This window comes from Triturus cristatus, chromosome 5_1 (assembly GCF_964204655.1).
Source record: "Triturus cristatus chromosome 5_1, aTriCri1.1, whole genome shotgun sequence".
Classification (NCBI taxonomy): Eukaryota; Metazoa; Chordata; class Amphibia; order Caudata; family Salamandridae; genus Triturus; species Triturus cristatus.
The window spans coordinates 909,835,956-909,860,392 of NC_140587.1; the positions used below are offsets into that span (position 1 = coordinate 909,835,956).

The following is a 24,437-nucleotide window of genomic DNA, read 5'->3' on the forward strand; positions in this document are numbered from 1 at the left end:
GCTATCCGGCATACATCCTGGCCGTAAACCGGCAAAACCACCACGACTTGGCCCCCTGAACACCCGGGGCTCCGAAACTTGAAGAAAGCGCGAGCAGCGCGGAGTCTAGCCCGTCCGGCTGCCTCGCTGCGGGTGCGGGGCCTGTCGGCGGCGGAGACGCCGGGGCCTCGAGTGCTGGTTGCCTGACCCGCCGCATTACACGAAGGACCGGACTGCGCGCCAGCAGTGTGGGCGGCCGGGCCGGGGGCACGCCGCGACGGGATCGGGAGGAGACGGAGGGCCGGATCTCCTCCGGGTACCCCCCCCCCCCCTCCCCCCCGCCATCAACTGCAATCAGCCCGTCGGCAGGAGACGCTGGCCTGGCGTGGCACCAAATCTGCACGGCGGCCCACTGGGTAAAGGGGCACCGCGAAGGACTTGGGGTGCCCTAGGGCCCTGGACACCCGGGACTCCGACGATTCCTGGAAGCGCGAGCGGCGCAGCATCTGGCCCGCCCGGCTGCCTCACTGCGGATACGGGGTCTGTCGGCGGCGGTGACGCCGGGACCTAGAATACTGGTTACTGGTTACTTGACCCGCCGCGGTTCACGGAGGGCCGGACCAAAGCCGGCGGTGTGGGCGGCCAGACCGGAGCCCCCCCCCCCCGCCATCGGCAGGAGACGCTACGAGACGACCCGCTGAGGACTTGGGGCAGTCTGCAGCGCGGGGAATAGACGGCGACGAGGGGCAGGTGACACTCCGGAAGCGAAGCCCCCCGAGAGGGAGAGCCCCGGCGACTCCCGGAGTCGAGGAGAGCCGTGCAGTAGTGGAAGTAGGCCGGGCCTAAGGCCTGGCGCAGCAGGCGCGGGTGGAGCGAGTCGCGCGCCAACTTCCCCGGTAAGGAGCCAGCGAAGGGTCGGAGGCGGCGCAAGACCGGGACAGGAGCGGGGCAGACACGTGGCCCTGTGGTGGCCTGCTGCAATACTTTGGCACCTCCGAGGCAGGTCCCCGCCCCCGCTGACCGTCTGTCGCCGACCACCATGGGGGGGAAGGGCCAACGTGGTGGAGCGCAGGCCAGGCTTGACAAGTATGCTTACCAGAAAGACCGGACTGCCTCCCCCCCCCCCCTGACAAGGCCAAAGAGATTACCCTGGCAGATGTTATGGCCACACTGACTCAAATGCAAACCTCTATTGGCACAATATCCACAGATGTGACGCTGCTGAGGGCCGACGTCGCAAAAATCAGCAATAGACTGTCCGAGGTTGAGACGACTACCGCCACCCTTACCAAGGACGCGACTGATAGCAGAAAACGTATACAATCACTGGAAAGGGTTCAAAAGCAGCTTCTGGACAAGCTGGATGACCAGGAGGGACGGTCCCGACGGAACAACGTGCGCGTCGTGGGGGTGCCTGAGAGTGAGCGGGGACCAGCACTGGACCTCTTCGTGGAAAAGCTGATCACGGAGCAGCTGCAACCGCGTGGACTTTCCAAATTTTTCTCGGTCGAAAGGGCACACCGGGTGCCTGGGGGGAGGCCACGGCCTGGGGCCCCCCAACGCCCGATCCTGGCCCGCATCTTTAACTTCCGAGATAGAGACGCTATTCTTCAGGCGGCGCGTACTGCCCCCCCGCTGCGGATTGACAACTCCACGGTGACCCTCTATTCGGATTACACCGCGACCGTGTCGCGGCAACGCCGAGACTTCCTCGCGGTCAAAGCGGAACTGCGCGCGCGAGAACTGAAGTACGCGATGCTTTACCCGGCAAAGCTGCGAGTGGAGGCGGAGGGGCGCACATGGTTCTTTGCCACGCCGACGAAGGCCACGGAGTGGCTGGAGGGCTGGCACCCGGCGGAGGCATCGGGCCGGGCGGGGCGCGCCCGTCGCAGCCAGTCTGCCTCTCCCGATAGATCTGGAGGACCCTGAGCCGCGGGAGACTGTCGCTGCACTACGTGGCCGGGCCGACATGGCACGAGAGAACTTCAGCGGTGGAAAGGAGGCGGAGGCCACGGGGGCCTGGATACACACAGTAACCTCGGACAATGAAGGGACGCTGCAGTCGTGATCTACAAACTTGGCAACATGCTGTGGACCGGTTTCTTTAATGGACACGCACATGGTGCGGGGATCGGACGAGGGGCATGGGGCAGCCATTCCCCCACACGCAAGTAGAAAGTTATGGGACTTAAGCACTCTGCTACGTTGGGGTGGCGGGTAGTTTTAAATCCGCTGGGCAGGGAGGCAGGGAGGAGGGTGGGGGGACAGGGGAGTTTTGGGAATTTTGGTTTTTGTTTGGTTTTAGGTTTGGTTACTACACATTGGCCAGCTTGGCAACTCCGGAAGGTTGGAGGGACACAGGGAGATGTGCGGGGACGGCTATTTTCCACCACCCTACATGGCAAGGGAATCACATAACAACATCAGCGAGGCCACCGTTGGCTCCACGAAGGAACAATCACAGCAACGCAGCCCCGCACTTAAGGTCCTATCGTGGAACGTAAACGGGTTGGGAGATAAGATTAAACGGGGGCTGGTCTTACAATATCTTAAGCGCAAGGGACCAGCGGTGGCACTTCATCAGGAGACACATCTGGTAGGCTCGACCACGAAAGCACTGGACAGATGGGGTTTTAAGATGGCGATACACTCTGAGTTCACGACTGGGTCCCGTGGGGTGGGCATACTGGTAAATAAGCGCTTCCCACTGATTCTAGTCGACTCTCGTAGGGAGGACCTGGGCCGCTTTGCGGCGCTCACCTGCCAGTGGGAGGGTAGAATGTATAACATAGTAACAGTATACATCCCGCCGACACTCCACCGGGATACACTCCGGGCGTTAGGGGAATTCCTGCTGACACTACCGCCAGGGGACCTTATTATGGGCGGGGATTTCAATGCGACTATGGACCCGCTACTGGACAGGTCATCCTCCCGAGACCACGGTGGCGCTACCCCCAAGTTGCGCGAATTCGCGGAGGCACTCGGCCTAGTAGACACCTGGAGGGCCCACTATCCTGATGACCGACAATATACCTTCCACTCGGGGGCTCACAACACCCTCTCCCGTATAGACTATATCTTCACTTCACCCGCGGGGTTTAGGGGCATGACCGACATATCTCATTTGCCCAGGGGCATCTCGGACCACTCACCTGTACTGATCACGTTTACACTTTCTATGCCGCACAATCGCAGGATATTCCCAATCCATCCAGGATACCTCAAAATCCCAGCAATTCGCAAGGCCCTTCAGGCGACGACCAAACATTATTTTGCTGAAAACATGGCCCCTGAGATAGGCCCTGCAACTATATGGGAGGCGTACAAAACAGTCCTTCGAGGACAAGCAATCTCAGTGATTACAGCCTATAAGAAGACTCAGCAGCTAGAGGTGCTTGGGCTTGAACAGGGGGTGAGAGAGGCAGAGGCCGCACACGCCACGCATATCACTGATGACACCGCACATACCGCCCATATGGCACGGCAGGAATATCGCTCCTATCTTTGGGAAGCCGCACGCGCCAAACAAACGGTTACACGACATACTGTTTACGAGCAGGGTGACAAAGCGGGCAAACTGTTGGCCTGGCTGGAAAGGCGGGAACGGGCGGCGCGTTGGGTGGCGCGGATCAGGCTAGATTCGGGTGACTACACGTCGGAGCCGCGGCAAATCGTAGAGGCCCTAGCGACTCACTACCAAAAGGTGTATACGCCTGAGGCCTCGTCCACGGTGGCAGAGAACGAGGCCTTTCTCCGAGACATCGCGATGCCACGGCTGGCCCCGTCGGACGCAGAAGCCCTAGAGGCGGACCTGAAGGCGGAAGAGCTCACACTAGCAATCCTCGCTCTCCGTGCCGGGAAGGCGATGGGCCCGAATGGAATTCCGGTGGAGTTCTATAAGTCCAACGCTGCCCACATAGTCCCGCATCTACTGGCCATGTACGAGGACAGCCTCTCTACCGGGATACTCCCCCCGGATCAGAGAGTAGCCACCATAGTGGCGATTCCGAAGCCTGCCAAACCAGCGCATGAGTGCGCTTCCTATCGTCCAATCTCATTGCTAAACGCGGAGGCAAAGATTCTAGCGAAGGTGCTGGCGACGAGGCTGCAGCCCTATCTTACGACCCTGATACACCCGGACCAATCGGGATTTATGCCGCGCCGGAACACCGCTTTAAATCTACGGCGGCTCCACGGAATTCTCGAGCGCCGCACCTCGATAGAGGAGGATGCGGCCATCCTCTCGTTGGATGCGCGGATGGCGTTCGACCGGATGGAATGGCCGTTCCTCTTCGCTGTCCTCCGTCATGTGGGACTCGGCCCCAAGATATGCGCATGGATTCAGCTTTTGTATACCGCGCCACTTGCACAGGTGGTGGTCAATGGCCATATCTCAGACCCCTTTCCGTTGGGGAGGGGGACGCGGCAGGGCTGCCCCCTTTCCCCACTCCTCTTTGCTTTGGCGCTGGAGCCGCTGGCGGCCTGGTTGAGGCAGGACCCGGTGATCCGGGGATTAAAGTGGACAATGGGGTGGGAAGATCGCATCTCCCTCTATGCTGACGACATCCTGTTATACTTGGCCTCCCCTGCGCGCTCGATCGTCTGCCTCCTGGATATATGTGCATCATACGGGAGAGTGTCGGGCTACGAGATCACTTGGGAAAAGTCCATTGTCTACATGCTCCGCGGTTCCCCACCTCGGCTCCCGCGGGGTTGTGAGATTCGGGTGGTGACGGACGGTTTCAAATATCTGGGCATATTTATTACAGCGGACAGGGACCGTTTTGTGGCTGAGAATCTAACGAAGCCGCTGCAGCGGTTTAGAAGCGACGTCAAACATTGGCGCACCCTGCCCCTGACGCTACTGGGGAGGGCTGCCCTCTATAAGATGATGGCTCTCCCTAGATTTTTGTATATACCCCAAAACATCCCCTTCCCGGTGCCACCATCTTACTTCGCCGCCGTCAATGCGGAAGTCACCAGCCTACTGTGGGAGGACAAGGCGCCGCGGATAGCACTCCACAAGCTCACCATGGGGTGGTACGATGGTGGGATAGCCCTCCCAGACTTGCGACTGTATTACTGGGCGTCGCAGCTTACGGTGATCAATCAGTGGTTGCATGCGCCAGGGGAGGACCCGGCATATCGTATGGACCGGCACCTGCTGGGGGCTGCGGGGGTCATGGGAGCGCTCTACAATCACAAGAGGGGCCTCTGCCCCCCAGGCCCCTACGGCGCACACCCTCCGGCTGTGGTTCGAGGCGCAGCGAGCCCTGGGGTGGGCTGGGAAAATAACCCAAGCCACTCCGTTGTGGGAGGCGAAACAGCTGGGGGTATTGCGTACGACCAAGGGGTTCCATCGATGGGATCTAATCGGCATCTCCAGGGTGGGAGACCTTTGGCAGAAGGGGGAAGTGGTCACATTTACCCAATTGCAAGCAGATTTCGACCTGGCCCCCACCGAAGGGTTCCGGTACATGCAAATCCGGCACGCACTCCAGGCAGCTATCCCGCCCGGAACCCGACTTCCGGAGTCGTCGCCTCTGGAGGACCGGCTCCTCACGGAACACCTGGCACAGAGGGCGACCTCCCTAACATACAGAAAGCTGATAAACAACCGGCCAGATCCATTCACAGCCCTTAAAGACCGATGGGAGGCCGAGCTGGGGGAATTCGACGAAACGGACTGGCAGGCGGCGCTTTCCTCCCCTAGGGAGGTGGGCATCTCATCTAGACTACGTCTGGTCCAACTTAAAATTCTACACCGCACATACTACACTCGTACACTCCTATTTAAGCTGAACCGAACTGACTCCCCGCTATGCCTGAGGCAGTGTGGTATGGAGGGAACACTTTTCCATACACTTTGGGAATGCCCGGCCATAGCTCTGTACTGGAAGGGAATTTTGCGCACACTCTCCCAGGTGACCAAGATCCCAACACTCCCGGAGCCACGGAGGTGTCTCCTTAATGTCTGGGAACAGACGGATCACAACAGGACCACGCAACTCTGGGTAACACTGGGACTTATGCTGGCAAAACGTAATATTGCCCAAAAATGGGGCTCCAGCCAAACTCCGACCCTCGCCCAGTGGTCCCGAGACATGGACTCCACAATGGTGGTTGAAAAAACTGTCTACATTCACAGAGGCTGCCCCAAGAAGTGGTCCCGGGTGTGGGGTGGGTGGAATGCTTATAGAGGGAATATATGTGAACCCCCGAGCGATACATCAGACTCAGACCTCAGTGACCCCGAATAGGCGAGATATCACTGGTCGATGCAAAGTGATGTATACTGTCATGCGCAGAAAAAAGGAGCTCTCTGTTTTTCACCATGTCATGTATGTCCCGCGACACTTTCACTGGACCTCTACTCTACTGAACCTGATGCAAATGTGTAATGTTACATGTTTAAACTTCAATAAAAATATTTACAAAAAAAAAATAAAGATATCACCTATCCGGTGGCCCGCCACTTTGAGGAGGTCCATTCCAGCAATATGGACCACTTAAAATGTTACGCAATAGACAGTGTGCCACCTCCAAGAAGAGGAGGGAACAGGGAAGCTATGTTAAGGCGACTAGAAACTAAGTACATTCTAGAACTAGACAGCAAAAGCCCTCATGGTCTCATGGTCTAAACACAACGGAGGATCTACACACGTGGCTATAACATCAATAATTTTGGTATTAGGTTGGCAACAGGAAATGTATAGTGTTACATGAATAAAATCCATAGGTACCAGTCTGACAATCATTATGATTTTGTGAAATTTGAACCTCAAATAATTCCCCCCCCCCTCAATTCGTTTTTTTCCATCTAAAGGATTGGGCACAATTTAGGGTATGTAGCACCAGCACTTATTTTTCTGGCATCTTGCACAAACATGAGACTCATTTTTTTAATTAAAAAGTGATTGTTTACATAAGTAGGAAATGTTTACACCCATTAGCGTATTTTGCACAGACATAACAAGATTACAACAAGTAGATAAACAGGTATTATGTCATGATTTTTTTTTTTTTTTTATTTATACTGTTTTAATAATCAAATTGTCCATTTTATATAGAATTGATAACAATGTACTGTGTTCAATCTGATTCTTTGCATTATGCACACATGGAAACAAACATTGAGGGGTGATAAAGGACAAAGTCAAAAGCGTTACTGAGTAATTGATAATACTTACCAGGACAATAACAACATTTCTGTTTTTCAAAACTTTAAGCATTTATGCAAATATATGGAATGTAAACTCACTTATTAACAAATGAATAATGTTTTGCACAAGTTGTAGAAAACACACGGATAGTCTGTTTTCTAGTTTCATTATCAAAGTGAAAGAGAGGAGGAAAAACATTATGCAGTTGTTGCTTTAAAGTGGGGAGAAATGACGTGGTGGGTCATGTGATCAAGAACCCTCAGAGGTTCGAAACGCGTCATGGCGGCCATGCACTGAAGAAAATAAATATATATTTGCACTGAAAAAGTGGAGTTCGCGCCTTTCTTGGTTTCGGGGGATTGGACCGCTGAGAGACCGCTGAAAGAAAGGAGTATGGAAAATATATTTATATATATATATATATATATATATATATATATATATATATATCAACGCTCTTGAGGTTTGCCACACAAGCAGGAAGCACTCGGACACCAGGTAAGGTTAACCTCACAACCTTTAATCTTCGGTACAGACGAACTCAGCACGCAAGAAACGAACAGTCCCAACGCTTTGCCTTTCAGAGGCTGGACGTTGATGGTTGCAATTGCGAACACTCTCCCACCATTAATTGGCACTATGACACGCCCCTCGATGGGCCGCCCAGATGAGTCCCATGCTTGCTGCCTTATGGGAAAGAGAGTTCACTTATTTCGCCGTGAATCGGTGCTTACTTGTCTGTCGTTAATTCAGGCTCTGGATGAGCCCCTAGCTTGCTGGTTCGTCTTCATCCACGACCTGTTGCCCCACACGAGGACGGGTGAAGCCAGGTCCCCTGTGGCCCCTAGTCATAAAAAGGTGGTGCATTCCTAGCGGCTGGGCTGCCGCCTATAGATCAACGCTCTTGAGGTTTGCCACACAAGCAGGAAGCACTCGGACACCAGGTAAGGTTAACCTCACAACCTTTAATCTTCGGTACAGACGAACTCAGCACGCAAGAAACGAACAGTCCCAACGCTTTGCCTTTCAGAGGCTGGACGTTGATGGTTGCAATTGCGAACACTCTCCCACCATTAATTGGCACTATGACACGCCCCTCGATGGGCCGCCCAGATGAGTCCCATGCTTGCTGCCTTATGGGAAAGAGAGTTCACTTATTTCGCCGTGAATCGGTGCTTACTTGTCTGTCGTTAATTCAGGCTCTGGATGAGCCCCTAGCTTGCTGGTTCGTCTTCATCCACGACCTGTTGACACAAGCAGGAAGCACTCGAAGAGTGTTCGCAATTGCAACCATCAACGTCCAGCCTCTGAAGAAGAGATTATACTCGAAACGCGTAAGGCAAAGCGTTGGGACTGTTCGTTTCTTGCGTGCTGAGTTCGTCTGTACCGAAGATTAAAGGTTGTGAGGTTAACCTTACCTGGTGTCCGAGTGCTTCCTGCTTGTGTGGCAAACCTCAAGAGCGTTGATATATATATATATATATATATATATATATATATATATATATATATATATATATATATATATATATATATATATATATATATATATATATATATATATATATATATATATATATTACCTACTGGCGGTCGCCAGTAGGTAGATATAGTTAGGACCTATTTTCCATAGGAAATCCGCAACATTCTATTTGAAATAACTTTGGCGCCGATTGTCAATTCTTCGCGAAATTTTCCAAACTTTTGGCCAGCTCTGGTCCGCTCCTGTCCTGAAAGTTTCACGGTGATTAGTCAAGCGGGGCCGAGAAAAAAGGGGGGTCCCAAAACGTGTTTTGCCAATGCATTTTCCCATAGGACCTTTAGCCGCAGCTACAGTCCGAACTGCTGAACGGAATTACACCAAATTTGGCAAAGAGGTAGTCCTTAGTGCAGACTTGTGCCTTTTACTTAAATGGTGTAAATCCGTTCAGTAGTTCCTGCGAAAATGACATTTAAAAGTACATATATGTCTATGGCCTCGGAGGATCCGCGCACCCAGCGCGCACCCTGCCGTGCACGAGCTGTATTCTAATTGGCTGTCAACACTCCAAATCAGGAAGTGTTGGCAGCCATCTTGTGCCTCGGTAGAACCGAGGCACAAGAAACCTAAAATACAAACGCAAAAAGGGGGCAGGCTAGAAACACCCTGACCCCCTAGGCCTTCTCAGGGGGTCCCACAAGGACCCCCAGGGCCAAAAAAAGCATTTTTTTAAAAAAGAAATCAGCGAGATTCGCGCACCTAGCGCGAATTTCGGCTGAAAAAAAATTACAAAATCAGCGCGGTCTCCCGCGCTGAATATGCTAATTTGCCCCCGGGGGCCAAATCCCGGGGGCACATTGAAAAATTAAGTGTGGGGGGGTCCCAATCCCCCCCACACTGCCCCGGAGACCGCCAACCCCCCGGAGCTCTAACATAATATCGGCAGGGGGACTCATGGCTCCCCCGCAGCCCCCGGGAATGCCACCCCCTGGGGTTCTTTAAAATGGGTGGGGGGCTCTCAGGCCCCCCAGCCCCGGGGACCACCACCCCCAGGGCTTCAATACATTTGGTGTGCGCGGCCCCCCTCCTGGAGCCTTGTATATGCCCTGGGGACCGCCACCCCCCAGGGCCGTCTCCTGCAGTGTCCCGGGGTGCCCACCCCCGGGACACTGCTGTTTGCAATGGAAGGGCGGGAGTCTCATGGCTCCCACCCTGCCATTGCAAACTGTTTTGCTTCATTGAAGCAAGAGCAGGGAAACCTGCTCTCGCTTCAATGAAGCAAAGCAGATTGCTTTTCCATATGGGGAGCAGCATGTTAGCTGCTCCCCATGTGGAAAAGCAATGCCAGCTCCCGCAGGAGGCGGGGAGCCGGCGGGACCGTGGGGGGATTGGGGACCCCCCATGGTGCCCAACGGTGAGGGCCAGCCCCGGGGGTTGGGGTCCCCGGGGCTACCAGTGGCCCGGGATGGGTGCCACGCGGCCCCCCTCCCCAATTAACATTTAAAAAAAACAAAATGGCCCGCCCCGGGGGATGGGGTCCCCGGGGCCTTGAAGTGACCACAGGAGGGGGGCCACGCGGCCCCCTTCCTGATTTTTCTTTTTTTTTTTTTAAACAAATTGGGGGCAGGCCCTGGGGGATGGGGTCCCCAGGGCCAATAAATTAGAAAAAGAAGGGGGGCTACACAGCCCCCCTTCTAAAAGAAAAAAAAAAAAAGGACGGGATCGGGGCGGAGTCCACACCCCCTCCTTGCACCACTCTGCAAACGCGCTCCCTGGCGCGTTTGCAGAGGGGGAACTAATTCTCCATGAAAACTGGGGGTCCCTGGGGGCCAACTAGCCCACCAGGAACCTCCAGTTTGCGCCACGGGGCTGCGTTGCAGAGAGGTGTAATGAGGCCACGCCCCTTTTTACGCCTCTCTGCAACGCAGCTCCGTGGCGCTTACTGGAGGTACCTGGTGGGCTAGTTGGCTGCCAGGGGACCTCATGATTCAAGGGGACTTAATCCCCCAACTTAAAACGCGCCACGGGGCGTGTTTGTACAGTGGTGAAGGTAGGGGGCGGGGCCTGAGGTGATATGTGTGCAAACACGCCCTGTGGCGTGTTTTAAGTTGGGAAATTCATTCCTCTTCAATCCAGAGGTCCCCTAGGGGCCAACTAGTCCACCAGGTACCTCCACTAAGCGCCACGGAGCTGCGTTGCAGAGTGTTGTCAAAAGGGGCGTGGCCTCTGAACACCTCTCTGCAACGCAGCTCCCTGGTGCATACTGGAGGTCCCCGGTGGGATAGTTGGCCGCCAGGGGACCTCAGGATTCAAGGGGACTTAATCCCCCAACTTAAAACGCACCACAGGGCGTGTTTGCACTCGTCACCTCAGGCCCCGCCCCCTTCCTTCACCATTGTACAGATATTCCCCTAAAATCAGTCGAACTACGAATTCCGATTTACTCACCTGTTATCAGGAGAGAACCCAGTGCTGCATCTTTTAGCCCAGCACTGACCCTGGAAAGTAATTCTAAGCGTACTTACCAGTAACTTGTATTTCCTTCCATAGGAATCCATTGTGTGGTTTTCAGTAGAAAAGTTTCTAAGTGTCTATTTTCACAAACTAAAAATATTCTCATAAGCAATGGATGAAATATTTGGAGCAGTCTTAGATATTATAAGGTTGTTTTTACTGCTGATATCAGTACTGAAATAGGAAAACTGCTCCCAGACTGGATTTGAAAATGGATGGGTCTTCTATTTTGGTCTTGGTAGTCCTGGACGGGTTTGATTTCACAGACTCAAGGTAGAGCTACAGAAAATACCCTAAAAAAAAAGGAAAGGACAGGCCATATACTGCACAGTTTTACAGGTCTTTATCTTCTTGATACTTCTCTAATGGGAGACATCGAGGTATTGTAAATGCTGGTAGCGTTCTTTGCCCTCTGGCATAGCTGCCAAGGTTTCAGATTACTATGTGTGAGATTTCCATACTGTTACTGTAATTATGAGTGACATTTCAACGAGTATGAGTGACACTTTCTCGCGAGCAACATCAAGCAATGAAGATGAGGGAAACACATAAATATCATAAATTACATCTATTTGAGCAACAAGAAACTAAGAAAACTGCAGAGCATCACATTGACAGTGTGGACTCATGGGCCTCTCTGTCAAACGTGGGACCCAGCCCAAACAGGATGTTAGGCCCCAGCAACATTCTCTTCTCAGCCTCCTGGTTGTGTTGCCTGCCGGACCGGCAGGAAAACACTTAAATTAATTCCTGCCTTAGCCAGCCTTTGCCCACTGTGCCCCTGGATCCTTCCAGTCATACACCCACTTCAAAACATTAACTTAGAACTCACTAAATTTGTCCATGCCACACAGAAATGAAAGAAACTGCCATTCAGCAAGAAGCTCTTCACCCTCAATCTGTGCAGAAGTACTTATTTGCTGCTGAGAAGTGCCAGTACTCACTCGTTAAAAGTATTGTAGCAGTGCTGAGGGGTGCTGGTGCTAACTCTTCCAAATGAGGGAAATGCTTGTACTCAGTACCAGCTATACCTGCCTATTTAAAGCTGTGCCCTCAATGGAATCCAGACTTGTGGGAGAGTTAAAGGGGGGATCCTACTGTTGGCAGTGGGCCTGTAGGTACTGCTTTTAACTGCCATGGGACATGCCTGTTATTCCGCCAGCCCCCTTGAATTAGGGTGGCCTCCCGGTACCGGTAATTCCAGGGGCTGTGGTAGTCATGGGTGGGGCGGATAACAGGTATTATTTCAGACCAATCGTTATGAAGGACTGAATGCTTTGCAGCCTATTTAGGCTGCCATAGGTCCTTTTACAAGCTAAGGCAATGTGCAAAATGTAAAATAACATATCAAAGCACACTTAACCCTAATATGTATAGCAAAATGTTGTCGTTATTGAGATTCGATCGTTAGGCCACTCGTGCTTCTCCTTCTGTAAGTACTGGAATCTGACTTCCTCAGATTCTGTCACTTTTATTCCAGTCTCAAAATCACTCAAAGTGTATTTGCATAATGACATAGCATTCAAAACGCAAGTAGTTACCTATTCAATATCTGATAGAGACTACTAGCCGCAGATTCCTTAACGTAGAATTATCCCCAGGCGTGAGACTGGACCCGGAAAACTTTCTTTGCCCCATCATCTCTGCGCGCCGGGGGGGCGGTACCACGCAACTCCGCCCTGACGTTGTCCGCAGGCGTGACGTCAGCGAGGTCACATAAGCGCCACCCCGGCGCGCTGACATCAGTTTCCTTCTTTTCCGCGTGCAACACGGATCCAGATCGTGTCCCTGTCCTGTTTTCAGGCCTTCTTTTCACGCTTTTGCGTGGGGGGACAGTGTGCAAATGCCTTCGGCCTTTAAAGCGCGCTCGTCTTGCGAGCGTCAGATGTCGGTGACGGACCCTCATCCTATTTGTATGTGGTGTTTGGGCGAGCACCATGATTCCACGGACTGCAACGCTTGCCAGCATCTGAAGCCTAAGTCCCGGCGGGAGTGCCGGATGAAACTCCTCTCAGCCCAGTTGTCCAGATCTGGGTCACCCCCGCGTCCGTCCCTCTCGGACGGGTCCAAGAATCGCCGCTTCCGATTCCGGCATCGCCCGTCACCGAGGCCCCTAGGGCGTCGCTCGCCCGTCGATAAGTCTTATAGCTTGTCTCCGAGGCCTGGTCCCCGCTCTGCGGAGGGCGCAGGTTCTCCACGGAACATGCGACCTCCTTCGTCGCCACCGCCGTTTCCCGGTGCCGGGGCGACTAGGGCCCAAATGGAGTCCTATGCTGCGGCTCTGCAGGCTTCCTTGGCCCCTCCACTTCCTCTTCCTGGGTCGTCTGTGGATCCCTTGCCACGTGCAGGGCCTTCCGCGGCGTCGCCGGCGGCTCCAGCCCTGGCGCCGACGGGTTCGGGTTCAGGCTCTGGAGGTGTGGTGTCGTCGGGGTGCGGCCCTACGGGGTTCCCCTCTTCGGCCCACGGCACCTCTGCCTCGACGCAAACCCCCAAGGGGGTGCCTGTGGTGTCGCGGGAGGTCGCTGGGACTCACGGCTCGCCCCCGAGTCCTCCTCGGTCTTCTGGGCAGAGGCGGCGGCCTTGACAGAAGCCGAGCTGACGCCGCTCAGGCGCCGACGGCTGTCGACCCTGGCGGCGCCGCGGGTGTTGGCTAGGGGCCGGGACGCGTCCCCAGGCCCCTCTCGTCTCTCCACGCAGGTGACTGCTTCGTCGGAGTTCGAGTCGGTGCCTTTTCGGCGCTGTTCTTTAGCCGACCCGGAGCTGGCCCTGCCCCATTCTCCTAGGGTGCAAGTGGTGGACGAGGTCGCCTCGGCGTCCCTGCCAGCTTCGGGTCATCGACTCGTCTCCGGAGGCCCCCTCCTCCCCGGAGGTTCGTCAACTTTTTGTCACTTCTTCCCCGGAGACGGGCCGCCGCGTCGTGGCTTTTTCCCCGGCGTCTTCCAGGGAGGGCTCTTCGCCGTCCCCGCTGCCACAGCCTTCCCCAGTGGCACCTCAGGTCCGCCACTCGTCCGTCAATCTTCCACCATTCCGGGTCTGGCGATTTCTTCCTCCAGCTGGATTCGGGGATGGCCGGCTTAGTTTACAGCCGTCGCCCATGGAGGAATTGCTCTCCCCCCCACGACGCCCTACGGAGGCGTGTGTGGCCTTTGCCCGGGCCATTTTCACTGCCGCTGGCATTTTGCACATGGGCGACCCTGCCACCCCATTCCCTACGGACCATTTGCTGGAGGTTCTCCATCAGGGCTCTGGTGGATGGGGAGCTGCTTCTTCCCTTCGAAGCTTTGCTCCATCACTTCTGGGGGCCTGGGGGGGTCCTGCCACGGGGGAATACGGTGCCGCAGTTGCTTCTCCGCCGCCACCGTCCTGCTCCGCACGACCCAGTCTGCCTTTCTTTCCACCCGTCTACTCAGGGCCCTCTTCTGCAGACTGCTTTCCCTTCCTTACCTTTGGTGTTGTTTCCTCCGTCACGGGAGGCCCGATGGTTGGATTCATGGGTGCGGAACCTCTTTGCTTCTTCTAGTGCTGCTTTGCGAGCGCTCAACACGCTTTGTGTGTTGGCCAGGGCTACTTCCAGCTTGTGGGATTCCGTGGAGTCCCTTCTGTCTTCTGCCTCTGAGGAAGGTGTCTACGCTGATCTGCGACGCCATGTGATGGATGGCCGGGAGCTGGCCGCGTTTATTCTTCGTTTGGCCCTGGATGTTTCTGATGCTCTCGGCCGCACAATGGCAAGTTCAGTAGCTCTCCGTCACCATGCTTGGCTGAGGGATAGCGTTTTCCGTGAGAATGTGAGGGAGCGTCTCTTTGACCTGCCCTTTGATGGGGTGCTTTTGTTTAACACCCATGTGGATGCTGCCATTCAGCGACTCCTTGCGGGGCTCCGTCCTCCTCCTCCTCCTCCTCCTCCTCCCCCTCCGCCTCCGTAAACTTTGCTTCGGGTCCTTAAATTGACCCCTTTGTGCTGTTGGCTGCTGGTACAGCCCCTTCGGATTTTGTGGTTCTTTGGCTGTGGTCCACCCATATGTGTCCTCAGGTTGGGCCTTCTGTGTGTTTTTTGATTGGCTGATTTTCAAGCCGTCTGTGGTTCTATCTGCAGGTCCTTTCTGTTCTGCCCTCTGCTGCTGGATTTTTTCCCTAAGAGGTGTTCCCATGTTTTCTTGGGACGTATCATACCCTGCCTTTATGTTCTGGTCCTCTGCTGCGGGTTTTTCACTGAGAGGTGTTCCCATGTTTTAGTGGGACGTATCATACCCTATGTGGGGTACTTGTAGCTATTGCATAGCTCTGTCCTGCACTGGGAAGTTATGGTCGCCCCTTTTTCGGGTTCCCTGCCTTTCTTGGCATCATTGTCTGCCGCTGGTGCGGTCTCTTGTATCTTGTCCAGGTGCAGCTTGCGCTGCTCCGGCTTCTGTCATTCTGTGTTCACTACATCGCTTGACAGTCTCGGTGTCGTGTTGTGGCGTTTCCACCTTCCTGTCCGGCGTTTCGGCCTGGTCCTCTGTCTGGTGTTCCAGGGGGGCTGGGTTTCTCCTGGCTTACCTGTGTTCTGGTTGACGGTTTGGTCCGTCCTCCGTGTCTTCCCCTTTTCTCTCTTATGACTGGTCCTATTTCTCATTGTGGGTCAGTGTGTGTCTATTGAACGATCCTCCTTTTTGGGCTTGTTCTGCATTTTCCTGGCCTCTGTCCTCGGCCTGCGCCTGGCTTGTTGTGGGTGCACTGCTCCATGGTGCTGTCCGCTGCCGGCTGTGCACGCCTGCTTGTGCTGGTCCACATTGTTGTGCTCCCTTGTGCCCTTGCCTCTTGTTCTGCAGGGGCTTTGCGCACCTGTGCCTTTCTTCTTATGCCTGCGTTCCTTGGCTGTGGAGCCGTTCTGCCTTGCCTGTTTCCTTGCGGCTGATGCCTGTTCAGCTGTCCTCTGTCGCGGTGTGTTTTCCTATGGCAGGCTCTGCCTCCGGTTCTACCTCCTCTCCCTGGATTTTGGGTCGTTCTTTCCTCCTGGGTGCTCCTATGCGGCTGTCTGTCCCTACGAAGGTTTGTGGCCATTGTACCTTGAATGGGCTTGGGGTCTCCTGGTCTTCCCTTCGCCTTGCTGGGGCCCTGTGTTTCTTCCTGCTGGGGAGGTTCTCTCGCAAGCCCTCCTTCCCTTTGGGTATGGCTTGGGTATCTATTCTACGTTAAAGAATCTGTGGCTAGTATTCTCTATCAGATGTACAAGTTACTTACCTTCGGTAACGATGTATCTGGTAGAGACGATTCTAGCCGCAGATTCCTTCACGGCCCGCCCTTCCTCCCCGTTCTGTAAGGACCTTTAGTTTGGTTTTCTGAACTCGCCTCCCTCCGGGTGGCTTGTCTCCTGTGGGTGTGCGCTTCGCTTCTGCTCTGACAGGATGCTTTGTTCTGCTTGATTGTTCCACCCCTTCCCTTATGATACATAGTCGGTTGGTTCATGTGTGCTTCTGCATCCCTCCACCCTGCCTTTTCTCCAGTGTAGGGGCCTGCTTTTACTCTTCTACATTTTACTTGCTTGGGGTTTCTGTTTCCTTTGCAGTCCTCTGAGTTGGTTTTTTTTTTTGCCTTTTCGCTCCTTTCAGGGGATTCGGCCCTCCTTGGTGGTCTCGTCTGGGGGTGAATTGCTGTTCCTCCTTTGTTCCGGGCTTGTTGCCCGTCACTGTTGTGGATTGTGATTGCAGTTTCTCTCTCTGTCTCTCTCTCTCTCACACTCTCTCTTCTGCTATGCCCTTTTTCACACGCTTCTGCCTCCTGGGAGGATGTCGCCTTAGCTTGCAACGGTGTTCCTCAGAGCGGTGCTCTGCTCTTTCGCTGCTCTGGCTTTCACCGCTAAGGTCTTTTGTACCTTAGTGCTTGGCACTTTTCCAACTGGTGCTGTTCCTCACCTTTCGTTTCTCTCTTTTCTGTTTCACTGATTTTTCGCACACTGTTCCCATACTCTCCACAGTTTTGTTTGTGATGGCTCCGCGTTGTGGCGTGGAAAAGTTCTCCGGAGAAAGCTGATGTCAGCGCGCCGGGGTGGGGCTTATGTGACCTCGCTGACGTCACGCCCGCAGATGACGTCAGGGCAAGGTCGCGTGGTACCGCCCCCCCCCCCCGGCGTGCAGAGATGCTGGGGCAAAGAAAGTTTTCCGGGTCCAATCTCACGCCTGGGGATAATTCTACGTTAAGGAATCTGCGGCTAGAATCGTCTCTACCAGATACATCGTTACCGAAGGTAAGTAACTTGTACTTTAAGAATTCAATTCAATTCAATTTTAATTTATTTGATTTAGTTCTCTACTGAGAACAACAAATTTCATACAAAACATTTGTTATAATTATATACATTAAGAACATTCAATACAGATTTAAAAAGGTTTTTAAAAATGTAAACAAGTTGTGACACACAAATTCATCTGGGGGAGATTTAAAAAGCGAGATCAAACTTTGCACAGATGCGCTATTATATCTAAATTGGATTGATTCTAGATAGCGCCTTCTAGCCTCGACCAGTTTCAAGTTCTGACAAACTAACAATACATGCTTTAGATCTTGCACTCCACCTTTGCAAAGATCGCAAATACTGGTAACATTTTCTTTTTGAGTCCATTTAATAGTTAAAAGGGAGTAACCCAAGCCACAATAAAATTATACAACGCCGAATTCCATGTCTTAAGGAGAAATGAATATATTTTTGAGCCTGTTTGTATATTATTGATTCTGCATAGTTTTATAATGTTGTAATTTGGAACAATGCAAAGTATCCAGTTCGAAGCTGATCCTTGGCTTCAGATGTTTCAGAAAAAGCTTCAATTGGGCGGGAGTCCATGATTTCAAAAGTACAGTTGTATATTTTGATAATTTTAAAGCAGTGATCAGGTTCTGGCAAAAAATATATTTTCTGAATTCGGGCTCAAATGTCTCAATTTTTAGTAAGAATCTTAAAGTGCCTTGATCTGCATGCAAAAGATTGTACACCCATCCTAATATATTGGTAATTGCTCCGGCGAAGGAACTGACGAAAGAAAATTCCAAGCGCAGTGCTTGTGCAGGAACAGCTTGTTGTACCTTAGCCAGTTTGCGGAGAATTTTCCCTTCTTATTTTGTATTTGATGCCAATGGATAATTGGAATATATTCCAGAGCATATGATAAGATTGGTGGGATCTTAGAACTGTAGATCTGTAGTAAGGAAGAAAAGTGCCTTTGCCCGGAAGAATAATATAATCGTTGGAGCGCCCCCACATGAATATCTACTTTTCAACTCAAGTGCTGCAGGTGGAAAGAATTTTGTAGTGTTTGGTTAAAAATTCACCCCAAATAGGTATATTCTTTTACCACTGCTATTGTTTCTCCTCCCAATGTCCTGTTGTATTTGGTGTATTGGTTTTTCCCTCTAAATGGGACTACTTTTGTTTAGTTATATTTGGAACACAGAAGTTTTCTTTTGTGTATCTTGCTAGTACGTCTAAGTTCCTTTGTAATCCGAAAGGGGTAAGATCAAAGATTACCACATCATCGGCGTACATCATTATGTGTATGTCACATGATGCGATCTTCGGAGGGAAATTGAGAACCTGCAGAAAACTGTCTGGGAGGTCGCTGAGGTATAATGAAAATAGACGGGGAGCCAGTAGGCAACCTTGCCTAAGACCATGTGGTGTGGGTATTGAGTTGGTAAGTCCCTTTTCTTTTCCCATTTGTACCTGGCATCAAGTTTTGGAATGTAGTGAAATGATTAGATGGAGAAGAGTTTCTGGAATTCCCTGATTTTTTAGTTTGTTTTTAGAGTGTTGGTCTATCCATTCTATCGAATGCAGTTGAAAAATCAACGAATACGGCATAAACTACCTGCAATTTTAGGACTACATATTTGTCCATAATTGTCTGTAGAACTGCTATAGTGTCCGTTACTGAATGTTTCTTTCTGAACCTGGCCTGATCAAAAGGTATCACTCCGGAAGAAAAGGCCCAATCTTTGAGATGGTCCAGGACACTTGCCGCAAAAATCTTCCCTATTGCATCCAACAACGCAATCTCTCGGTAGTTGCCTGGTTGCAGCTGAGATCCTTTCTTATGGATTGGGATCAAGATGCTCCCCTTCCATGTTTGGAGATTTTCCCGGTGCAGTAGCAGTGGGAGTATAATGGTGCTAGAAATGTACTGCAGTCCTCGGGTTTGCTTTGTAATACCTTCATTGGAATTTGGTCTGGGCCCATTTCAGCAGATAATCTTGCTCTCTTTATGTGATACTCTATTTGGCGGGCCACAGGAGGAGAAATATTTTGAATATTTTCTCGCAGCGTACTTAGTGGTTGACTCCGTTTTACTTGAATCCGATTTGATTTATATAGATTACGTAGATATATTTCCCATTCATTCGGGGGAACTGATGAAGCTTGCAAGGATTTCTTGGTTCCTGTTTGTTTGGCTATTGAACTCCATTACGCCCGATTATTGTTTTGTTTTGCTGCTGTTTGTAGTTACCTAATGTATTGTCAGTCCTAAGCTGTATGTTGTAATAGTTATTACTAATAAAAAATATAAAGATTAACTTAAGAAAATGACAAAAATAAACTTGGTTTAAAATAGAATGTGTTCAAATTTGAAATCTCTAAACCCCGGAAATTCAGAGTTGGTGAACAATGGCCTAATACATTTATATAGTGTGAGTCTGGTTAGGAATCTTTTCAAAATGCATCAGTGGTTATCCTGAAAATGTGGTGCGAGTTGCTACTTTCTGGACCAACGTTGAGCACCCCTACTTTAAAGATATGTCTGTTCGGTTATCAGTGTTATTAGTTTTGTCTGCTTTTTATTTATTTTTTTAAGTTATTGATGTGTGCTGTAATTGAGTAAATCAGATTTTCATATGGGAACTGGCAGTGTTCAGTCCAATTACAGCAGTCACATTTATCTTTCATATACATTTTTTATAATGTTTTAAAAAAATGATTCTCTAGAAAAAAGCGAAAATGGCTATAGTCATTCGTTTTTGCCTCTATGTTCATTATCATGCGGCCACAGAGAGGTTTATAGCCATGGTCTGAATTTATCATTGGACACAATACTCGTAGTTGCTGAAAAAGAATAGTTTGGTATACCTGCCAGTTTCACATGGAACTGATGTAACGTTTAGAATTATTGGTGCCTGCTCGTTTTGAAGATTTCTACCAGACTGCACCTTTAGTTGAGCACGCAAGAATAAGTATGTGGTTTTGGCGTGCAGTTCTGTGCACCAGATTTTTAGACAAAACAGGTTGGCTTTGTTGAAGAAGATCGTTAATCTCACATTTATGACATATTGTACAAGATTAACTGGTGAGAAATATGCGTATGTTCTCTGACACATTTTTTGTCTCCACAGGAAGACAGTGACCCATCAATTCATGAAAGCCTCAACATAGAAAATACACTGTGGGCAAGTACAGTTGTGGCTTCAGGTAAGGCATTGTTTAACTTACTTGAAGCATTTCCATTCAAAATCAGTGAAACTGGTGAATAATTCAGGGCAGGGTCAGGCAGAATAGCGGAACGTCTTCTCTGCCAGACTTTTCTGCAATATGAATGAGGTCAAGTAGTGTCCAAGACCATTATATAAATGATAGCAGAAATGACATTTCAGAAATGACACCACATTAGTGAAATAGATAATGTTTTAACTGCACGAATAACGTTTCTACTACCTTCCCTGTCCCAATTTTTCCTCCAGTACAAGTGTACAACCCTGACTTGATTCTGCAAGTCTGCAAGCTTCCTTTTGTGGTAAATTGCTGTCTCCATTCTCAACAGAAACCTGAATGTGCAAACCCTTGTTTACATGTTACTAAAAGGAACACATTACTCCAGCGCATGACGGCTTATACCGAAAGAAGTCTTCTTCATTGTAGTTCAGCCTATAGTCCTTTCAAGACTTATTTGTAGTAACTCTCTACTGACTGACATCCCCAAGATCCACCTTGCCCATTTTGAAGCAGCCGTATCCTGATAGCATGACCCCAATCCTGATCACTAAAAACTGCCTTTACCATAGGGGGAAGAAGCCTCTTGAAGTTGGCTTGTATAGTTCATAAAGAGATGCTTACAGGTATGAAAACTGCCTAGCACAGAAATGAAAAATGTCTGAAGGCCCAATTCTTTATGAAGCGCAGACTGAAAAAGTGAGGAAACACCGTCCTTTGAAAAAGCTGAAACCCAAAAACAAGCCTTTCAGGGAGTGCTCCCAAAGTCTGGAACCCTCCCCTCTGAATCAGGACGAATACTGCATAAATGTCTACTCTTTCTACACTTACAGATTTGATCAGTCAGAATGTCACATCTACAGAACTCTTGATTTGGATGAATTTGAGAGACCTATGTGAAATTTGTCCTATGCGAAAGTCTATGTTGCAATACAGTTTATACATTTTAGCTTTAATTACTGCTTATTTTTGCCTGTAAGAACATTCCATTTGATGAATGCAATGTTTTGTTATATGAGTGCTAAGGAAACCGGTATAGTTTGGTGTACAACTTCAACAGATTCTAGTATATCCTAGGTTAATGAAGCCTGCATGCCTGCACTGGATGCCTTTCTAGTCGACCTGCCAAATTTGTAATGCTCAAGGAAATATTATGGTTTGAGGGGGGTGGGTTATTTTCAGCATTACAGAGAGCATAGTATGCACATACATTGCAACCTGTGTTACAGACAGTCCTAGTGAGATAGAGAGTGTGCACCTCTGATGTCCAAGATGGGTTTGTTGGGGTATTATCTGCACATTAGAAAGGTAGTTGTCAGTGCCCATTTGAAGCTAGTATAGTTTTAATTTCCTTATAAGATCTATCTTGCTTTCATGATTCTAAATAAGATATATCCTTATCGATCAGCAATGTATCCTAAACATGACAGGGGAGAATGAGACTTTTCCCAGAGCTTTAAGTTATATTAAAAAATTACGGAATTCTAGTCTGAAATAGTGAGCTAATTTTTTCTGTTAGGGTTGATTTCTCTGCTGAGAAGTTGTATACTGGCTGCTGTGGGTCTGTTGATATTTAAAAGTTGTATTGCAGTTTATTGGCTCCAACAAATTATGCCCAGAATTTCGTACTTATATTAGGGTGTGTTGGGATGTACTGTAGGGGAGGAGATCCATAAGACTAAATCTTCAAAGGATGATTAGCTAGAAGATGATTTGTTTAATTGGACTGAACTGTTACAAGTATTATTGTCCCTAAGTCCCCTCGGTCTCTTTGCTACCTTGAAGATCTTTAAATGCATGTACGATTAGAGCTTTATTTAACCCCTTCAGCGCTGCGCGGATTTCCGCGCAGTGCTGAAGGTTCTGAGCGCGGGCGGGGCCATGACGGAACGGTTCCGTCATAAGCACAGCCCAACCGACGTGCATGACGGAACCGTTCCGTCATAAGCGTCGAAGGGGTTAATAGTTGCCTGATTAACAGTTCTATGCTGAAATGTATGTGCATATAACAAGTACCTGGCAAAGTTTGTCTAATTGGCCTCTGAGACTACATTTGTAAATTGACCTTAGGTCTATAATGATTGATCACCATTCATATTAAATAGTACTGTAGAGTGAGTGTTGGGTGAACCCGTCTGGTTAATGTTTGTGAGAAAATCAATAAACACAATTTTAAACAAACACAAGCACTTTGGATCAGTGATGGTGTACCTTCACAAATGTTCTTTGGTGTCGCAACCACTAGATCGGTAGAATGACAAAGTGGCTCCTTTTAATTTTTAAACTCCTTTGAACAGTACATGAATGAAGAGTCATGGAGCACAGTATTCCTGCTGTGTGACATATCGATACAATAGATATTTTCTGTTATAATATCTCATTAAAAAAAATATTTTTCTAACTTTCCCATCATCCAAGGCAATGGTCGTAAAACTAACAAAAGTTCAAAATTATATAAATTTCTGGGCACATGTATATTTTAATTTCTGTGTGAAATTCCTAGGAGAATCGGATCTATATTGCATTGAAACAGACTTTTATGAAAGTTAGTGATGTTTGTCACTCTTTCCCAGAATCTCCTATCTCCTCTGCAGTTACACTGGAGATGTACAAACATTTTGTGAATATTCAAGCAGACTATGCAGTTGCCAAGTTAAAATATGTCGGTCTTGTGTTGTTTCATCGGAGTGTAGCACATTCTGTGTAAATCTTTAAATAGTAATACAAAATAAATGTAGCATTTGTAGAGGCCCTTTGGTTATCTGTGAGCGTTGTTAATTTATTGGATATTTTCCCAGCTCCTCCTCCCATTTCTGCTTTGTCTGGTCCCCTTCTTCTAGTGAACATAGTTTAATGTGCCACACAAACTAGTGATATCTTTGCTTCTGTTTATAGCTGAGCACAATCATATCAATGAACTAGTTTTCTGAACTAAACTGTTCCACACCGAGAAGCCCTGGTCCCTGAATAGGTCACCTGTTGCCTCAATTCAATTTGCTGTTATACCTGTCTAAAACGTGGCAGTTAGGTGGCTGTGCCAGTACTGATGCTTAGCTAGGGGAGTTGATAATAGTATTCTTATCTCAAAGAGCTCCCAGTGTTATTGCTCTCACTTTAAGTCAAGTGTTTGTAGGCATGTGTAGATAGAAAGAGTGAATGCAGATTGCCTCCTCCCTTCTTCATCTGCTTGACAAGGTGTCTAATATTCACTTAAAATAAATGGTCATATGTTGGAGGTTGGGAATAGTATTGCTGATTTTTAGGTAATGACTGTCTAGCACTCTCCTACATGAACCACATAGTATCCAATCTTACTTACAGGGTTCAATTCCCCCATTTGAAACCTCAACATTTTTGTCCAATTCTAAAAAAAAAAATATATATATATATATTTCCTTTTTTCTCTCCAAAAGCCGTTCAAAGTAAAACAGGCTCTGACACTGCCCAGGTTCAAATTTGAAATGCCAGATTTATTCCAATTAAAACAGCCATTCTGTGTGTGTGTGTGTGTGTATATATATATATAGCAGCAGGAAGCGACCAGGGCCGGTGATCCGGAACTGACTTGGAAACTCCGGCAAGGAGGAAGCTGCAGGAGCCCCTAACTGCTGCGTATCAACCTATCTTCGATACAGAAGCCGGTGCGTCTCGTGTCGGCTGACCGGAGGATAGCACCGAGAAGTCTGCGAAGGTAGGATCGAGCAGAGTTGTTAGTGGGGAGTGTGCACGGTGTGTGTTTCGGACATTGTTCTAATTGGCACCACCGTATTTTCAATCAGGCTTTTCATTGATTATCAAGCCACAACTACAGCCAACATGTCCGCCGACGCATTGCGGTATCGTGAAGAGG

General features: G+C 49.8%; 1 protein-coding gene across 2 annotated transcripts in view; it reads left to right on the forward strand.

Annotated features, from left to right (window-relative positions):
• The window catches only part of ATP9B (ATPase phospholipid transporting 9B), a 2,296,170-nt gene that overhangs the window by 1,276,865 nt on the left and 994,868 nt on the right, over nt 1-24,437 (forward strand). For both annotated transcript variants that reach the window (XM_085605931.1, XM_085605930.1), the window contains exon 10: nt 20,494-20,569. In XM_085605931.1, coding sequence (XP_085462057.1) covers nt 20,494-20,569 — 76 coding nt within the window. The remainder of the gene's footprint in view (nt 1-20,493; nt 20,570-24,437) is intronic.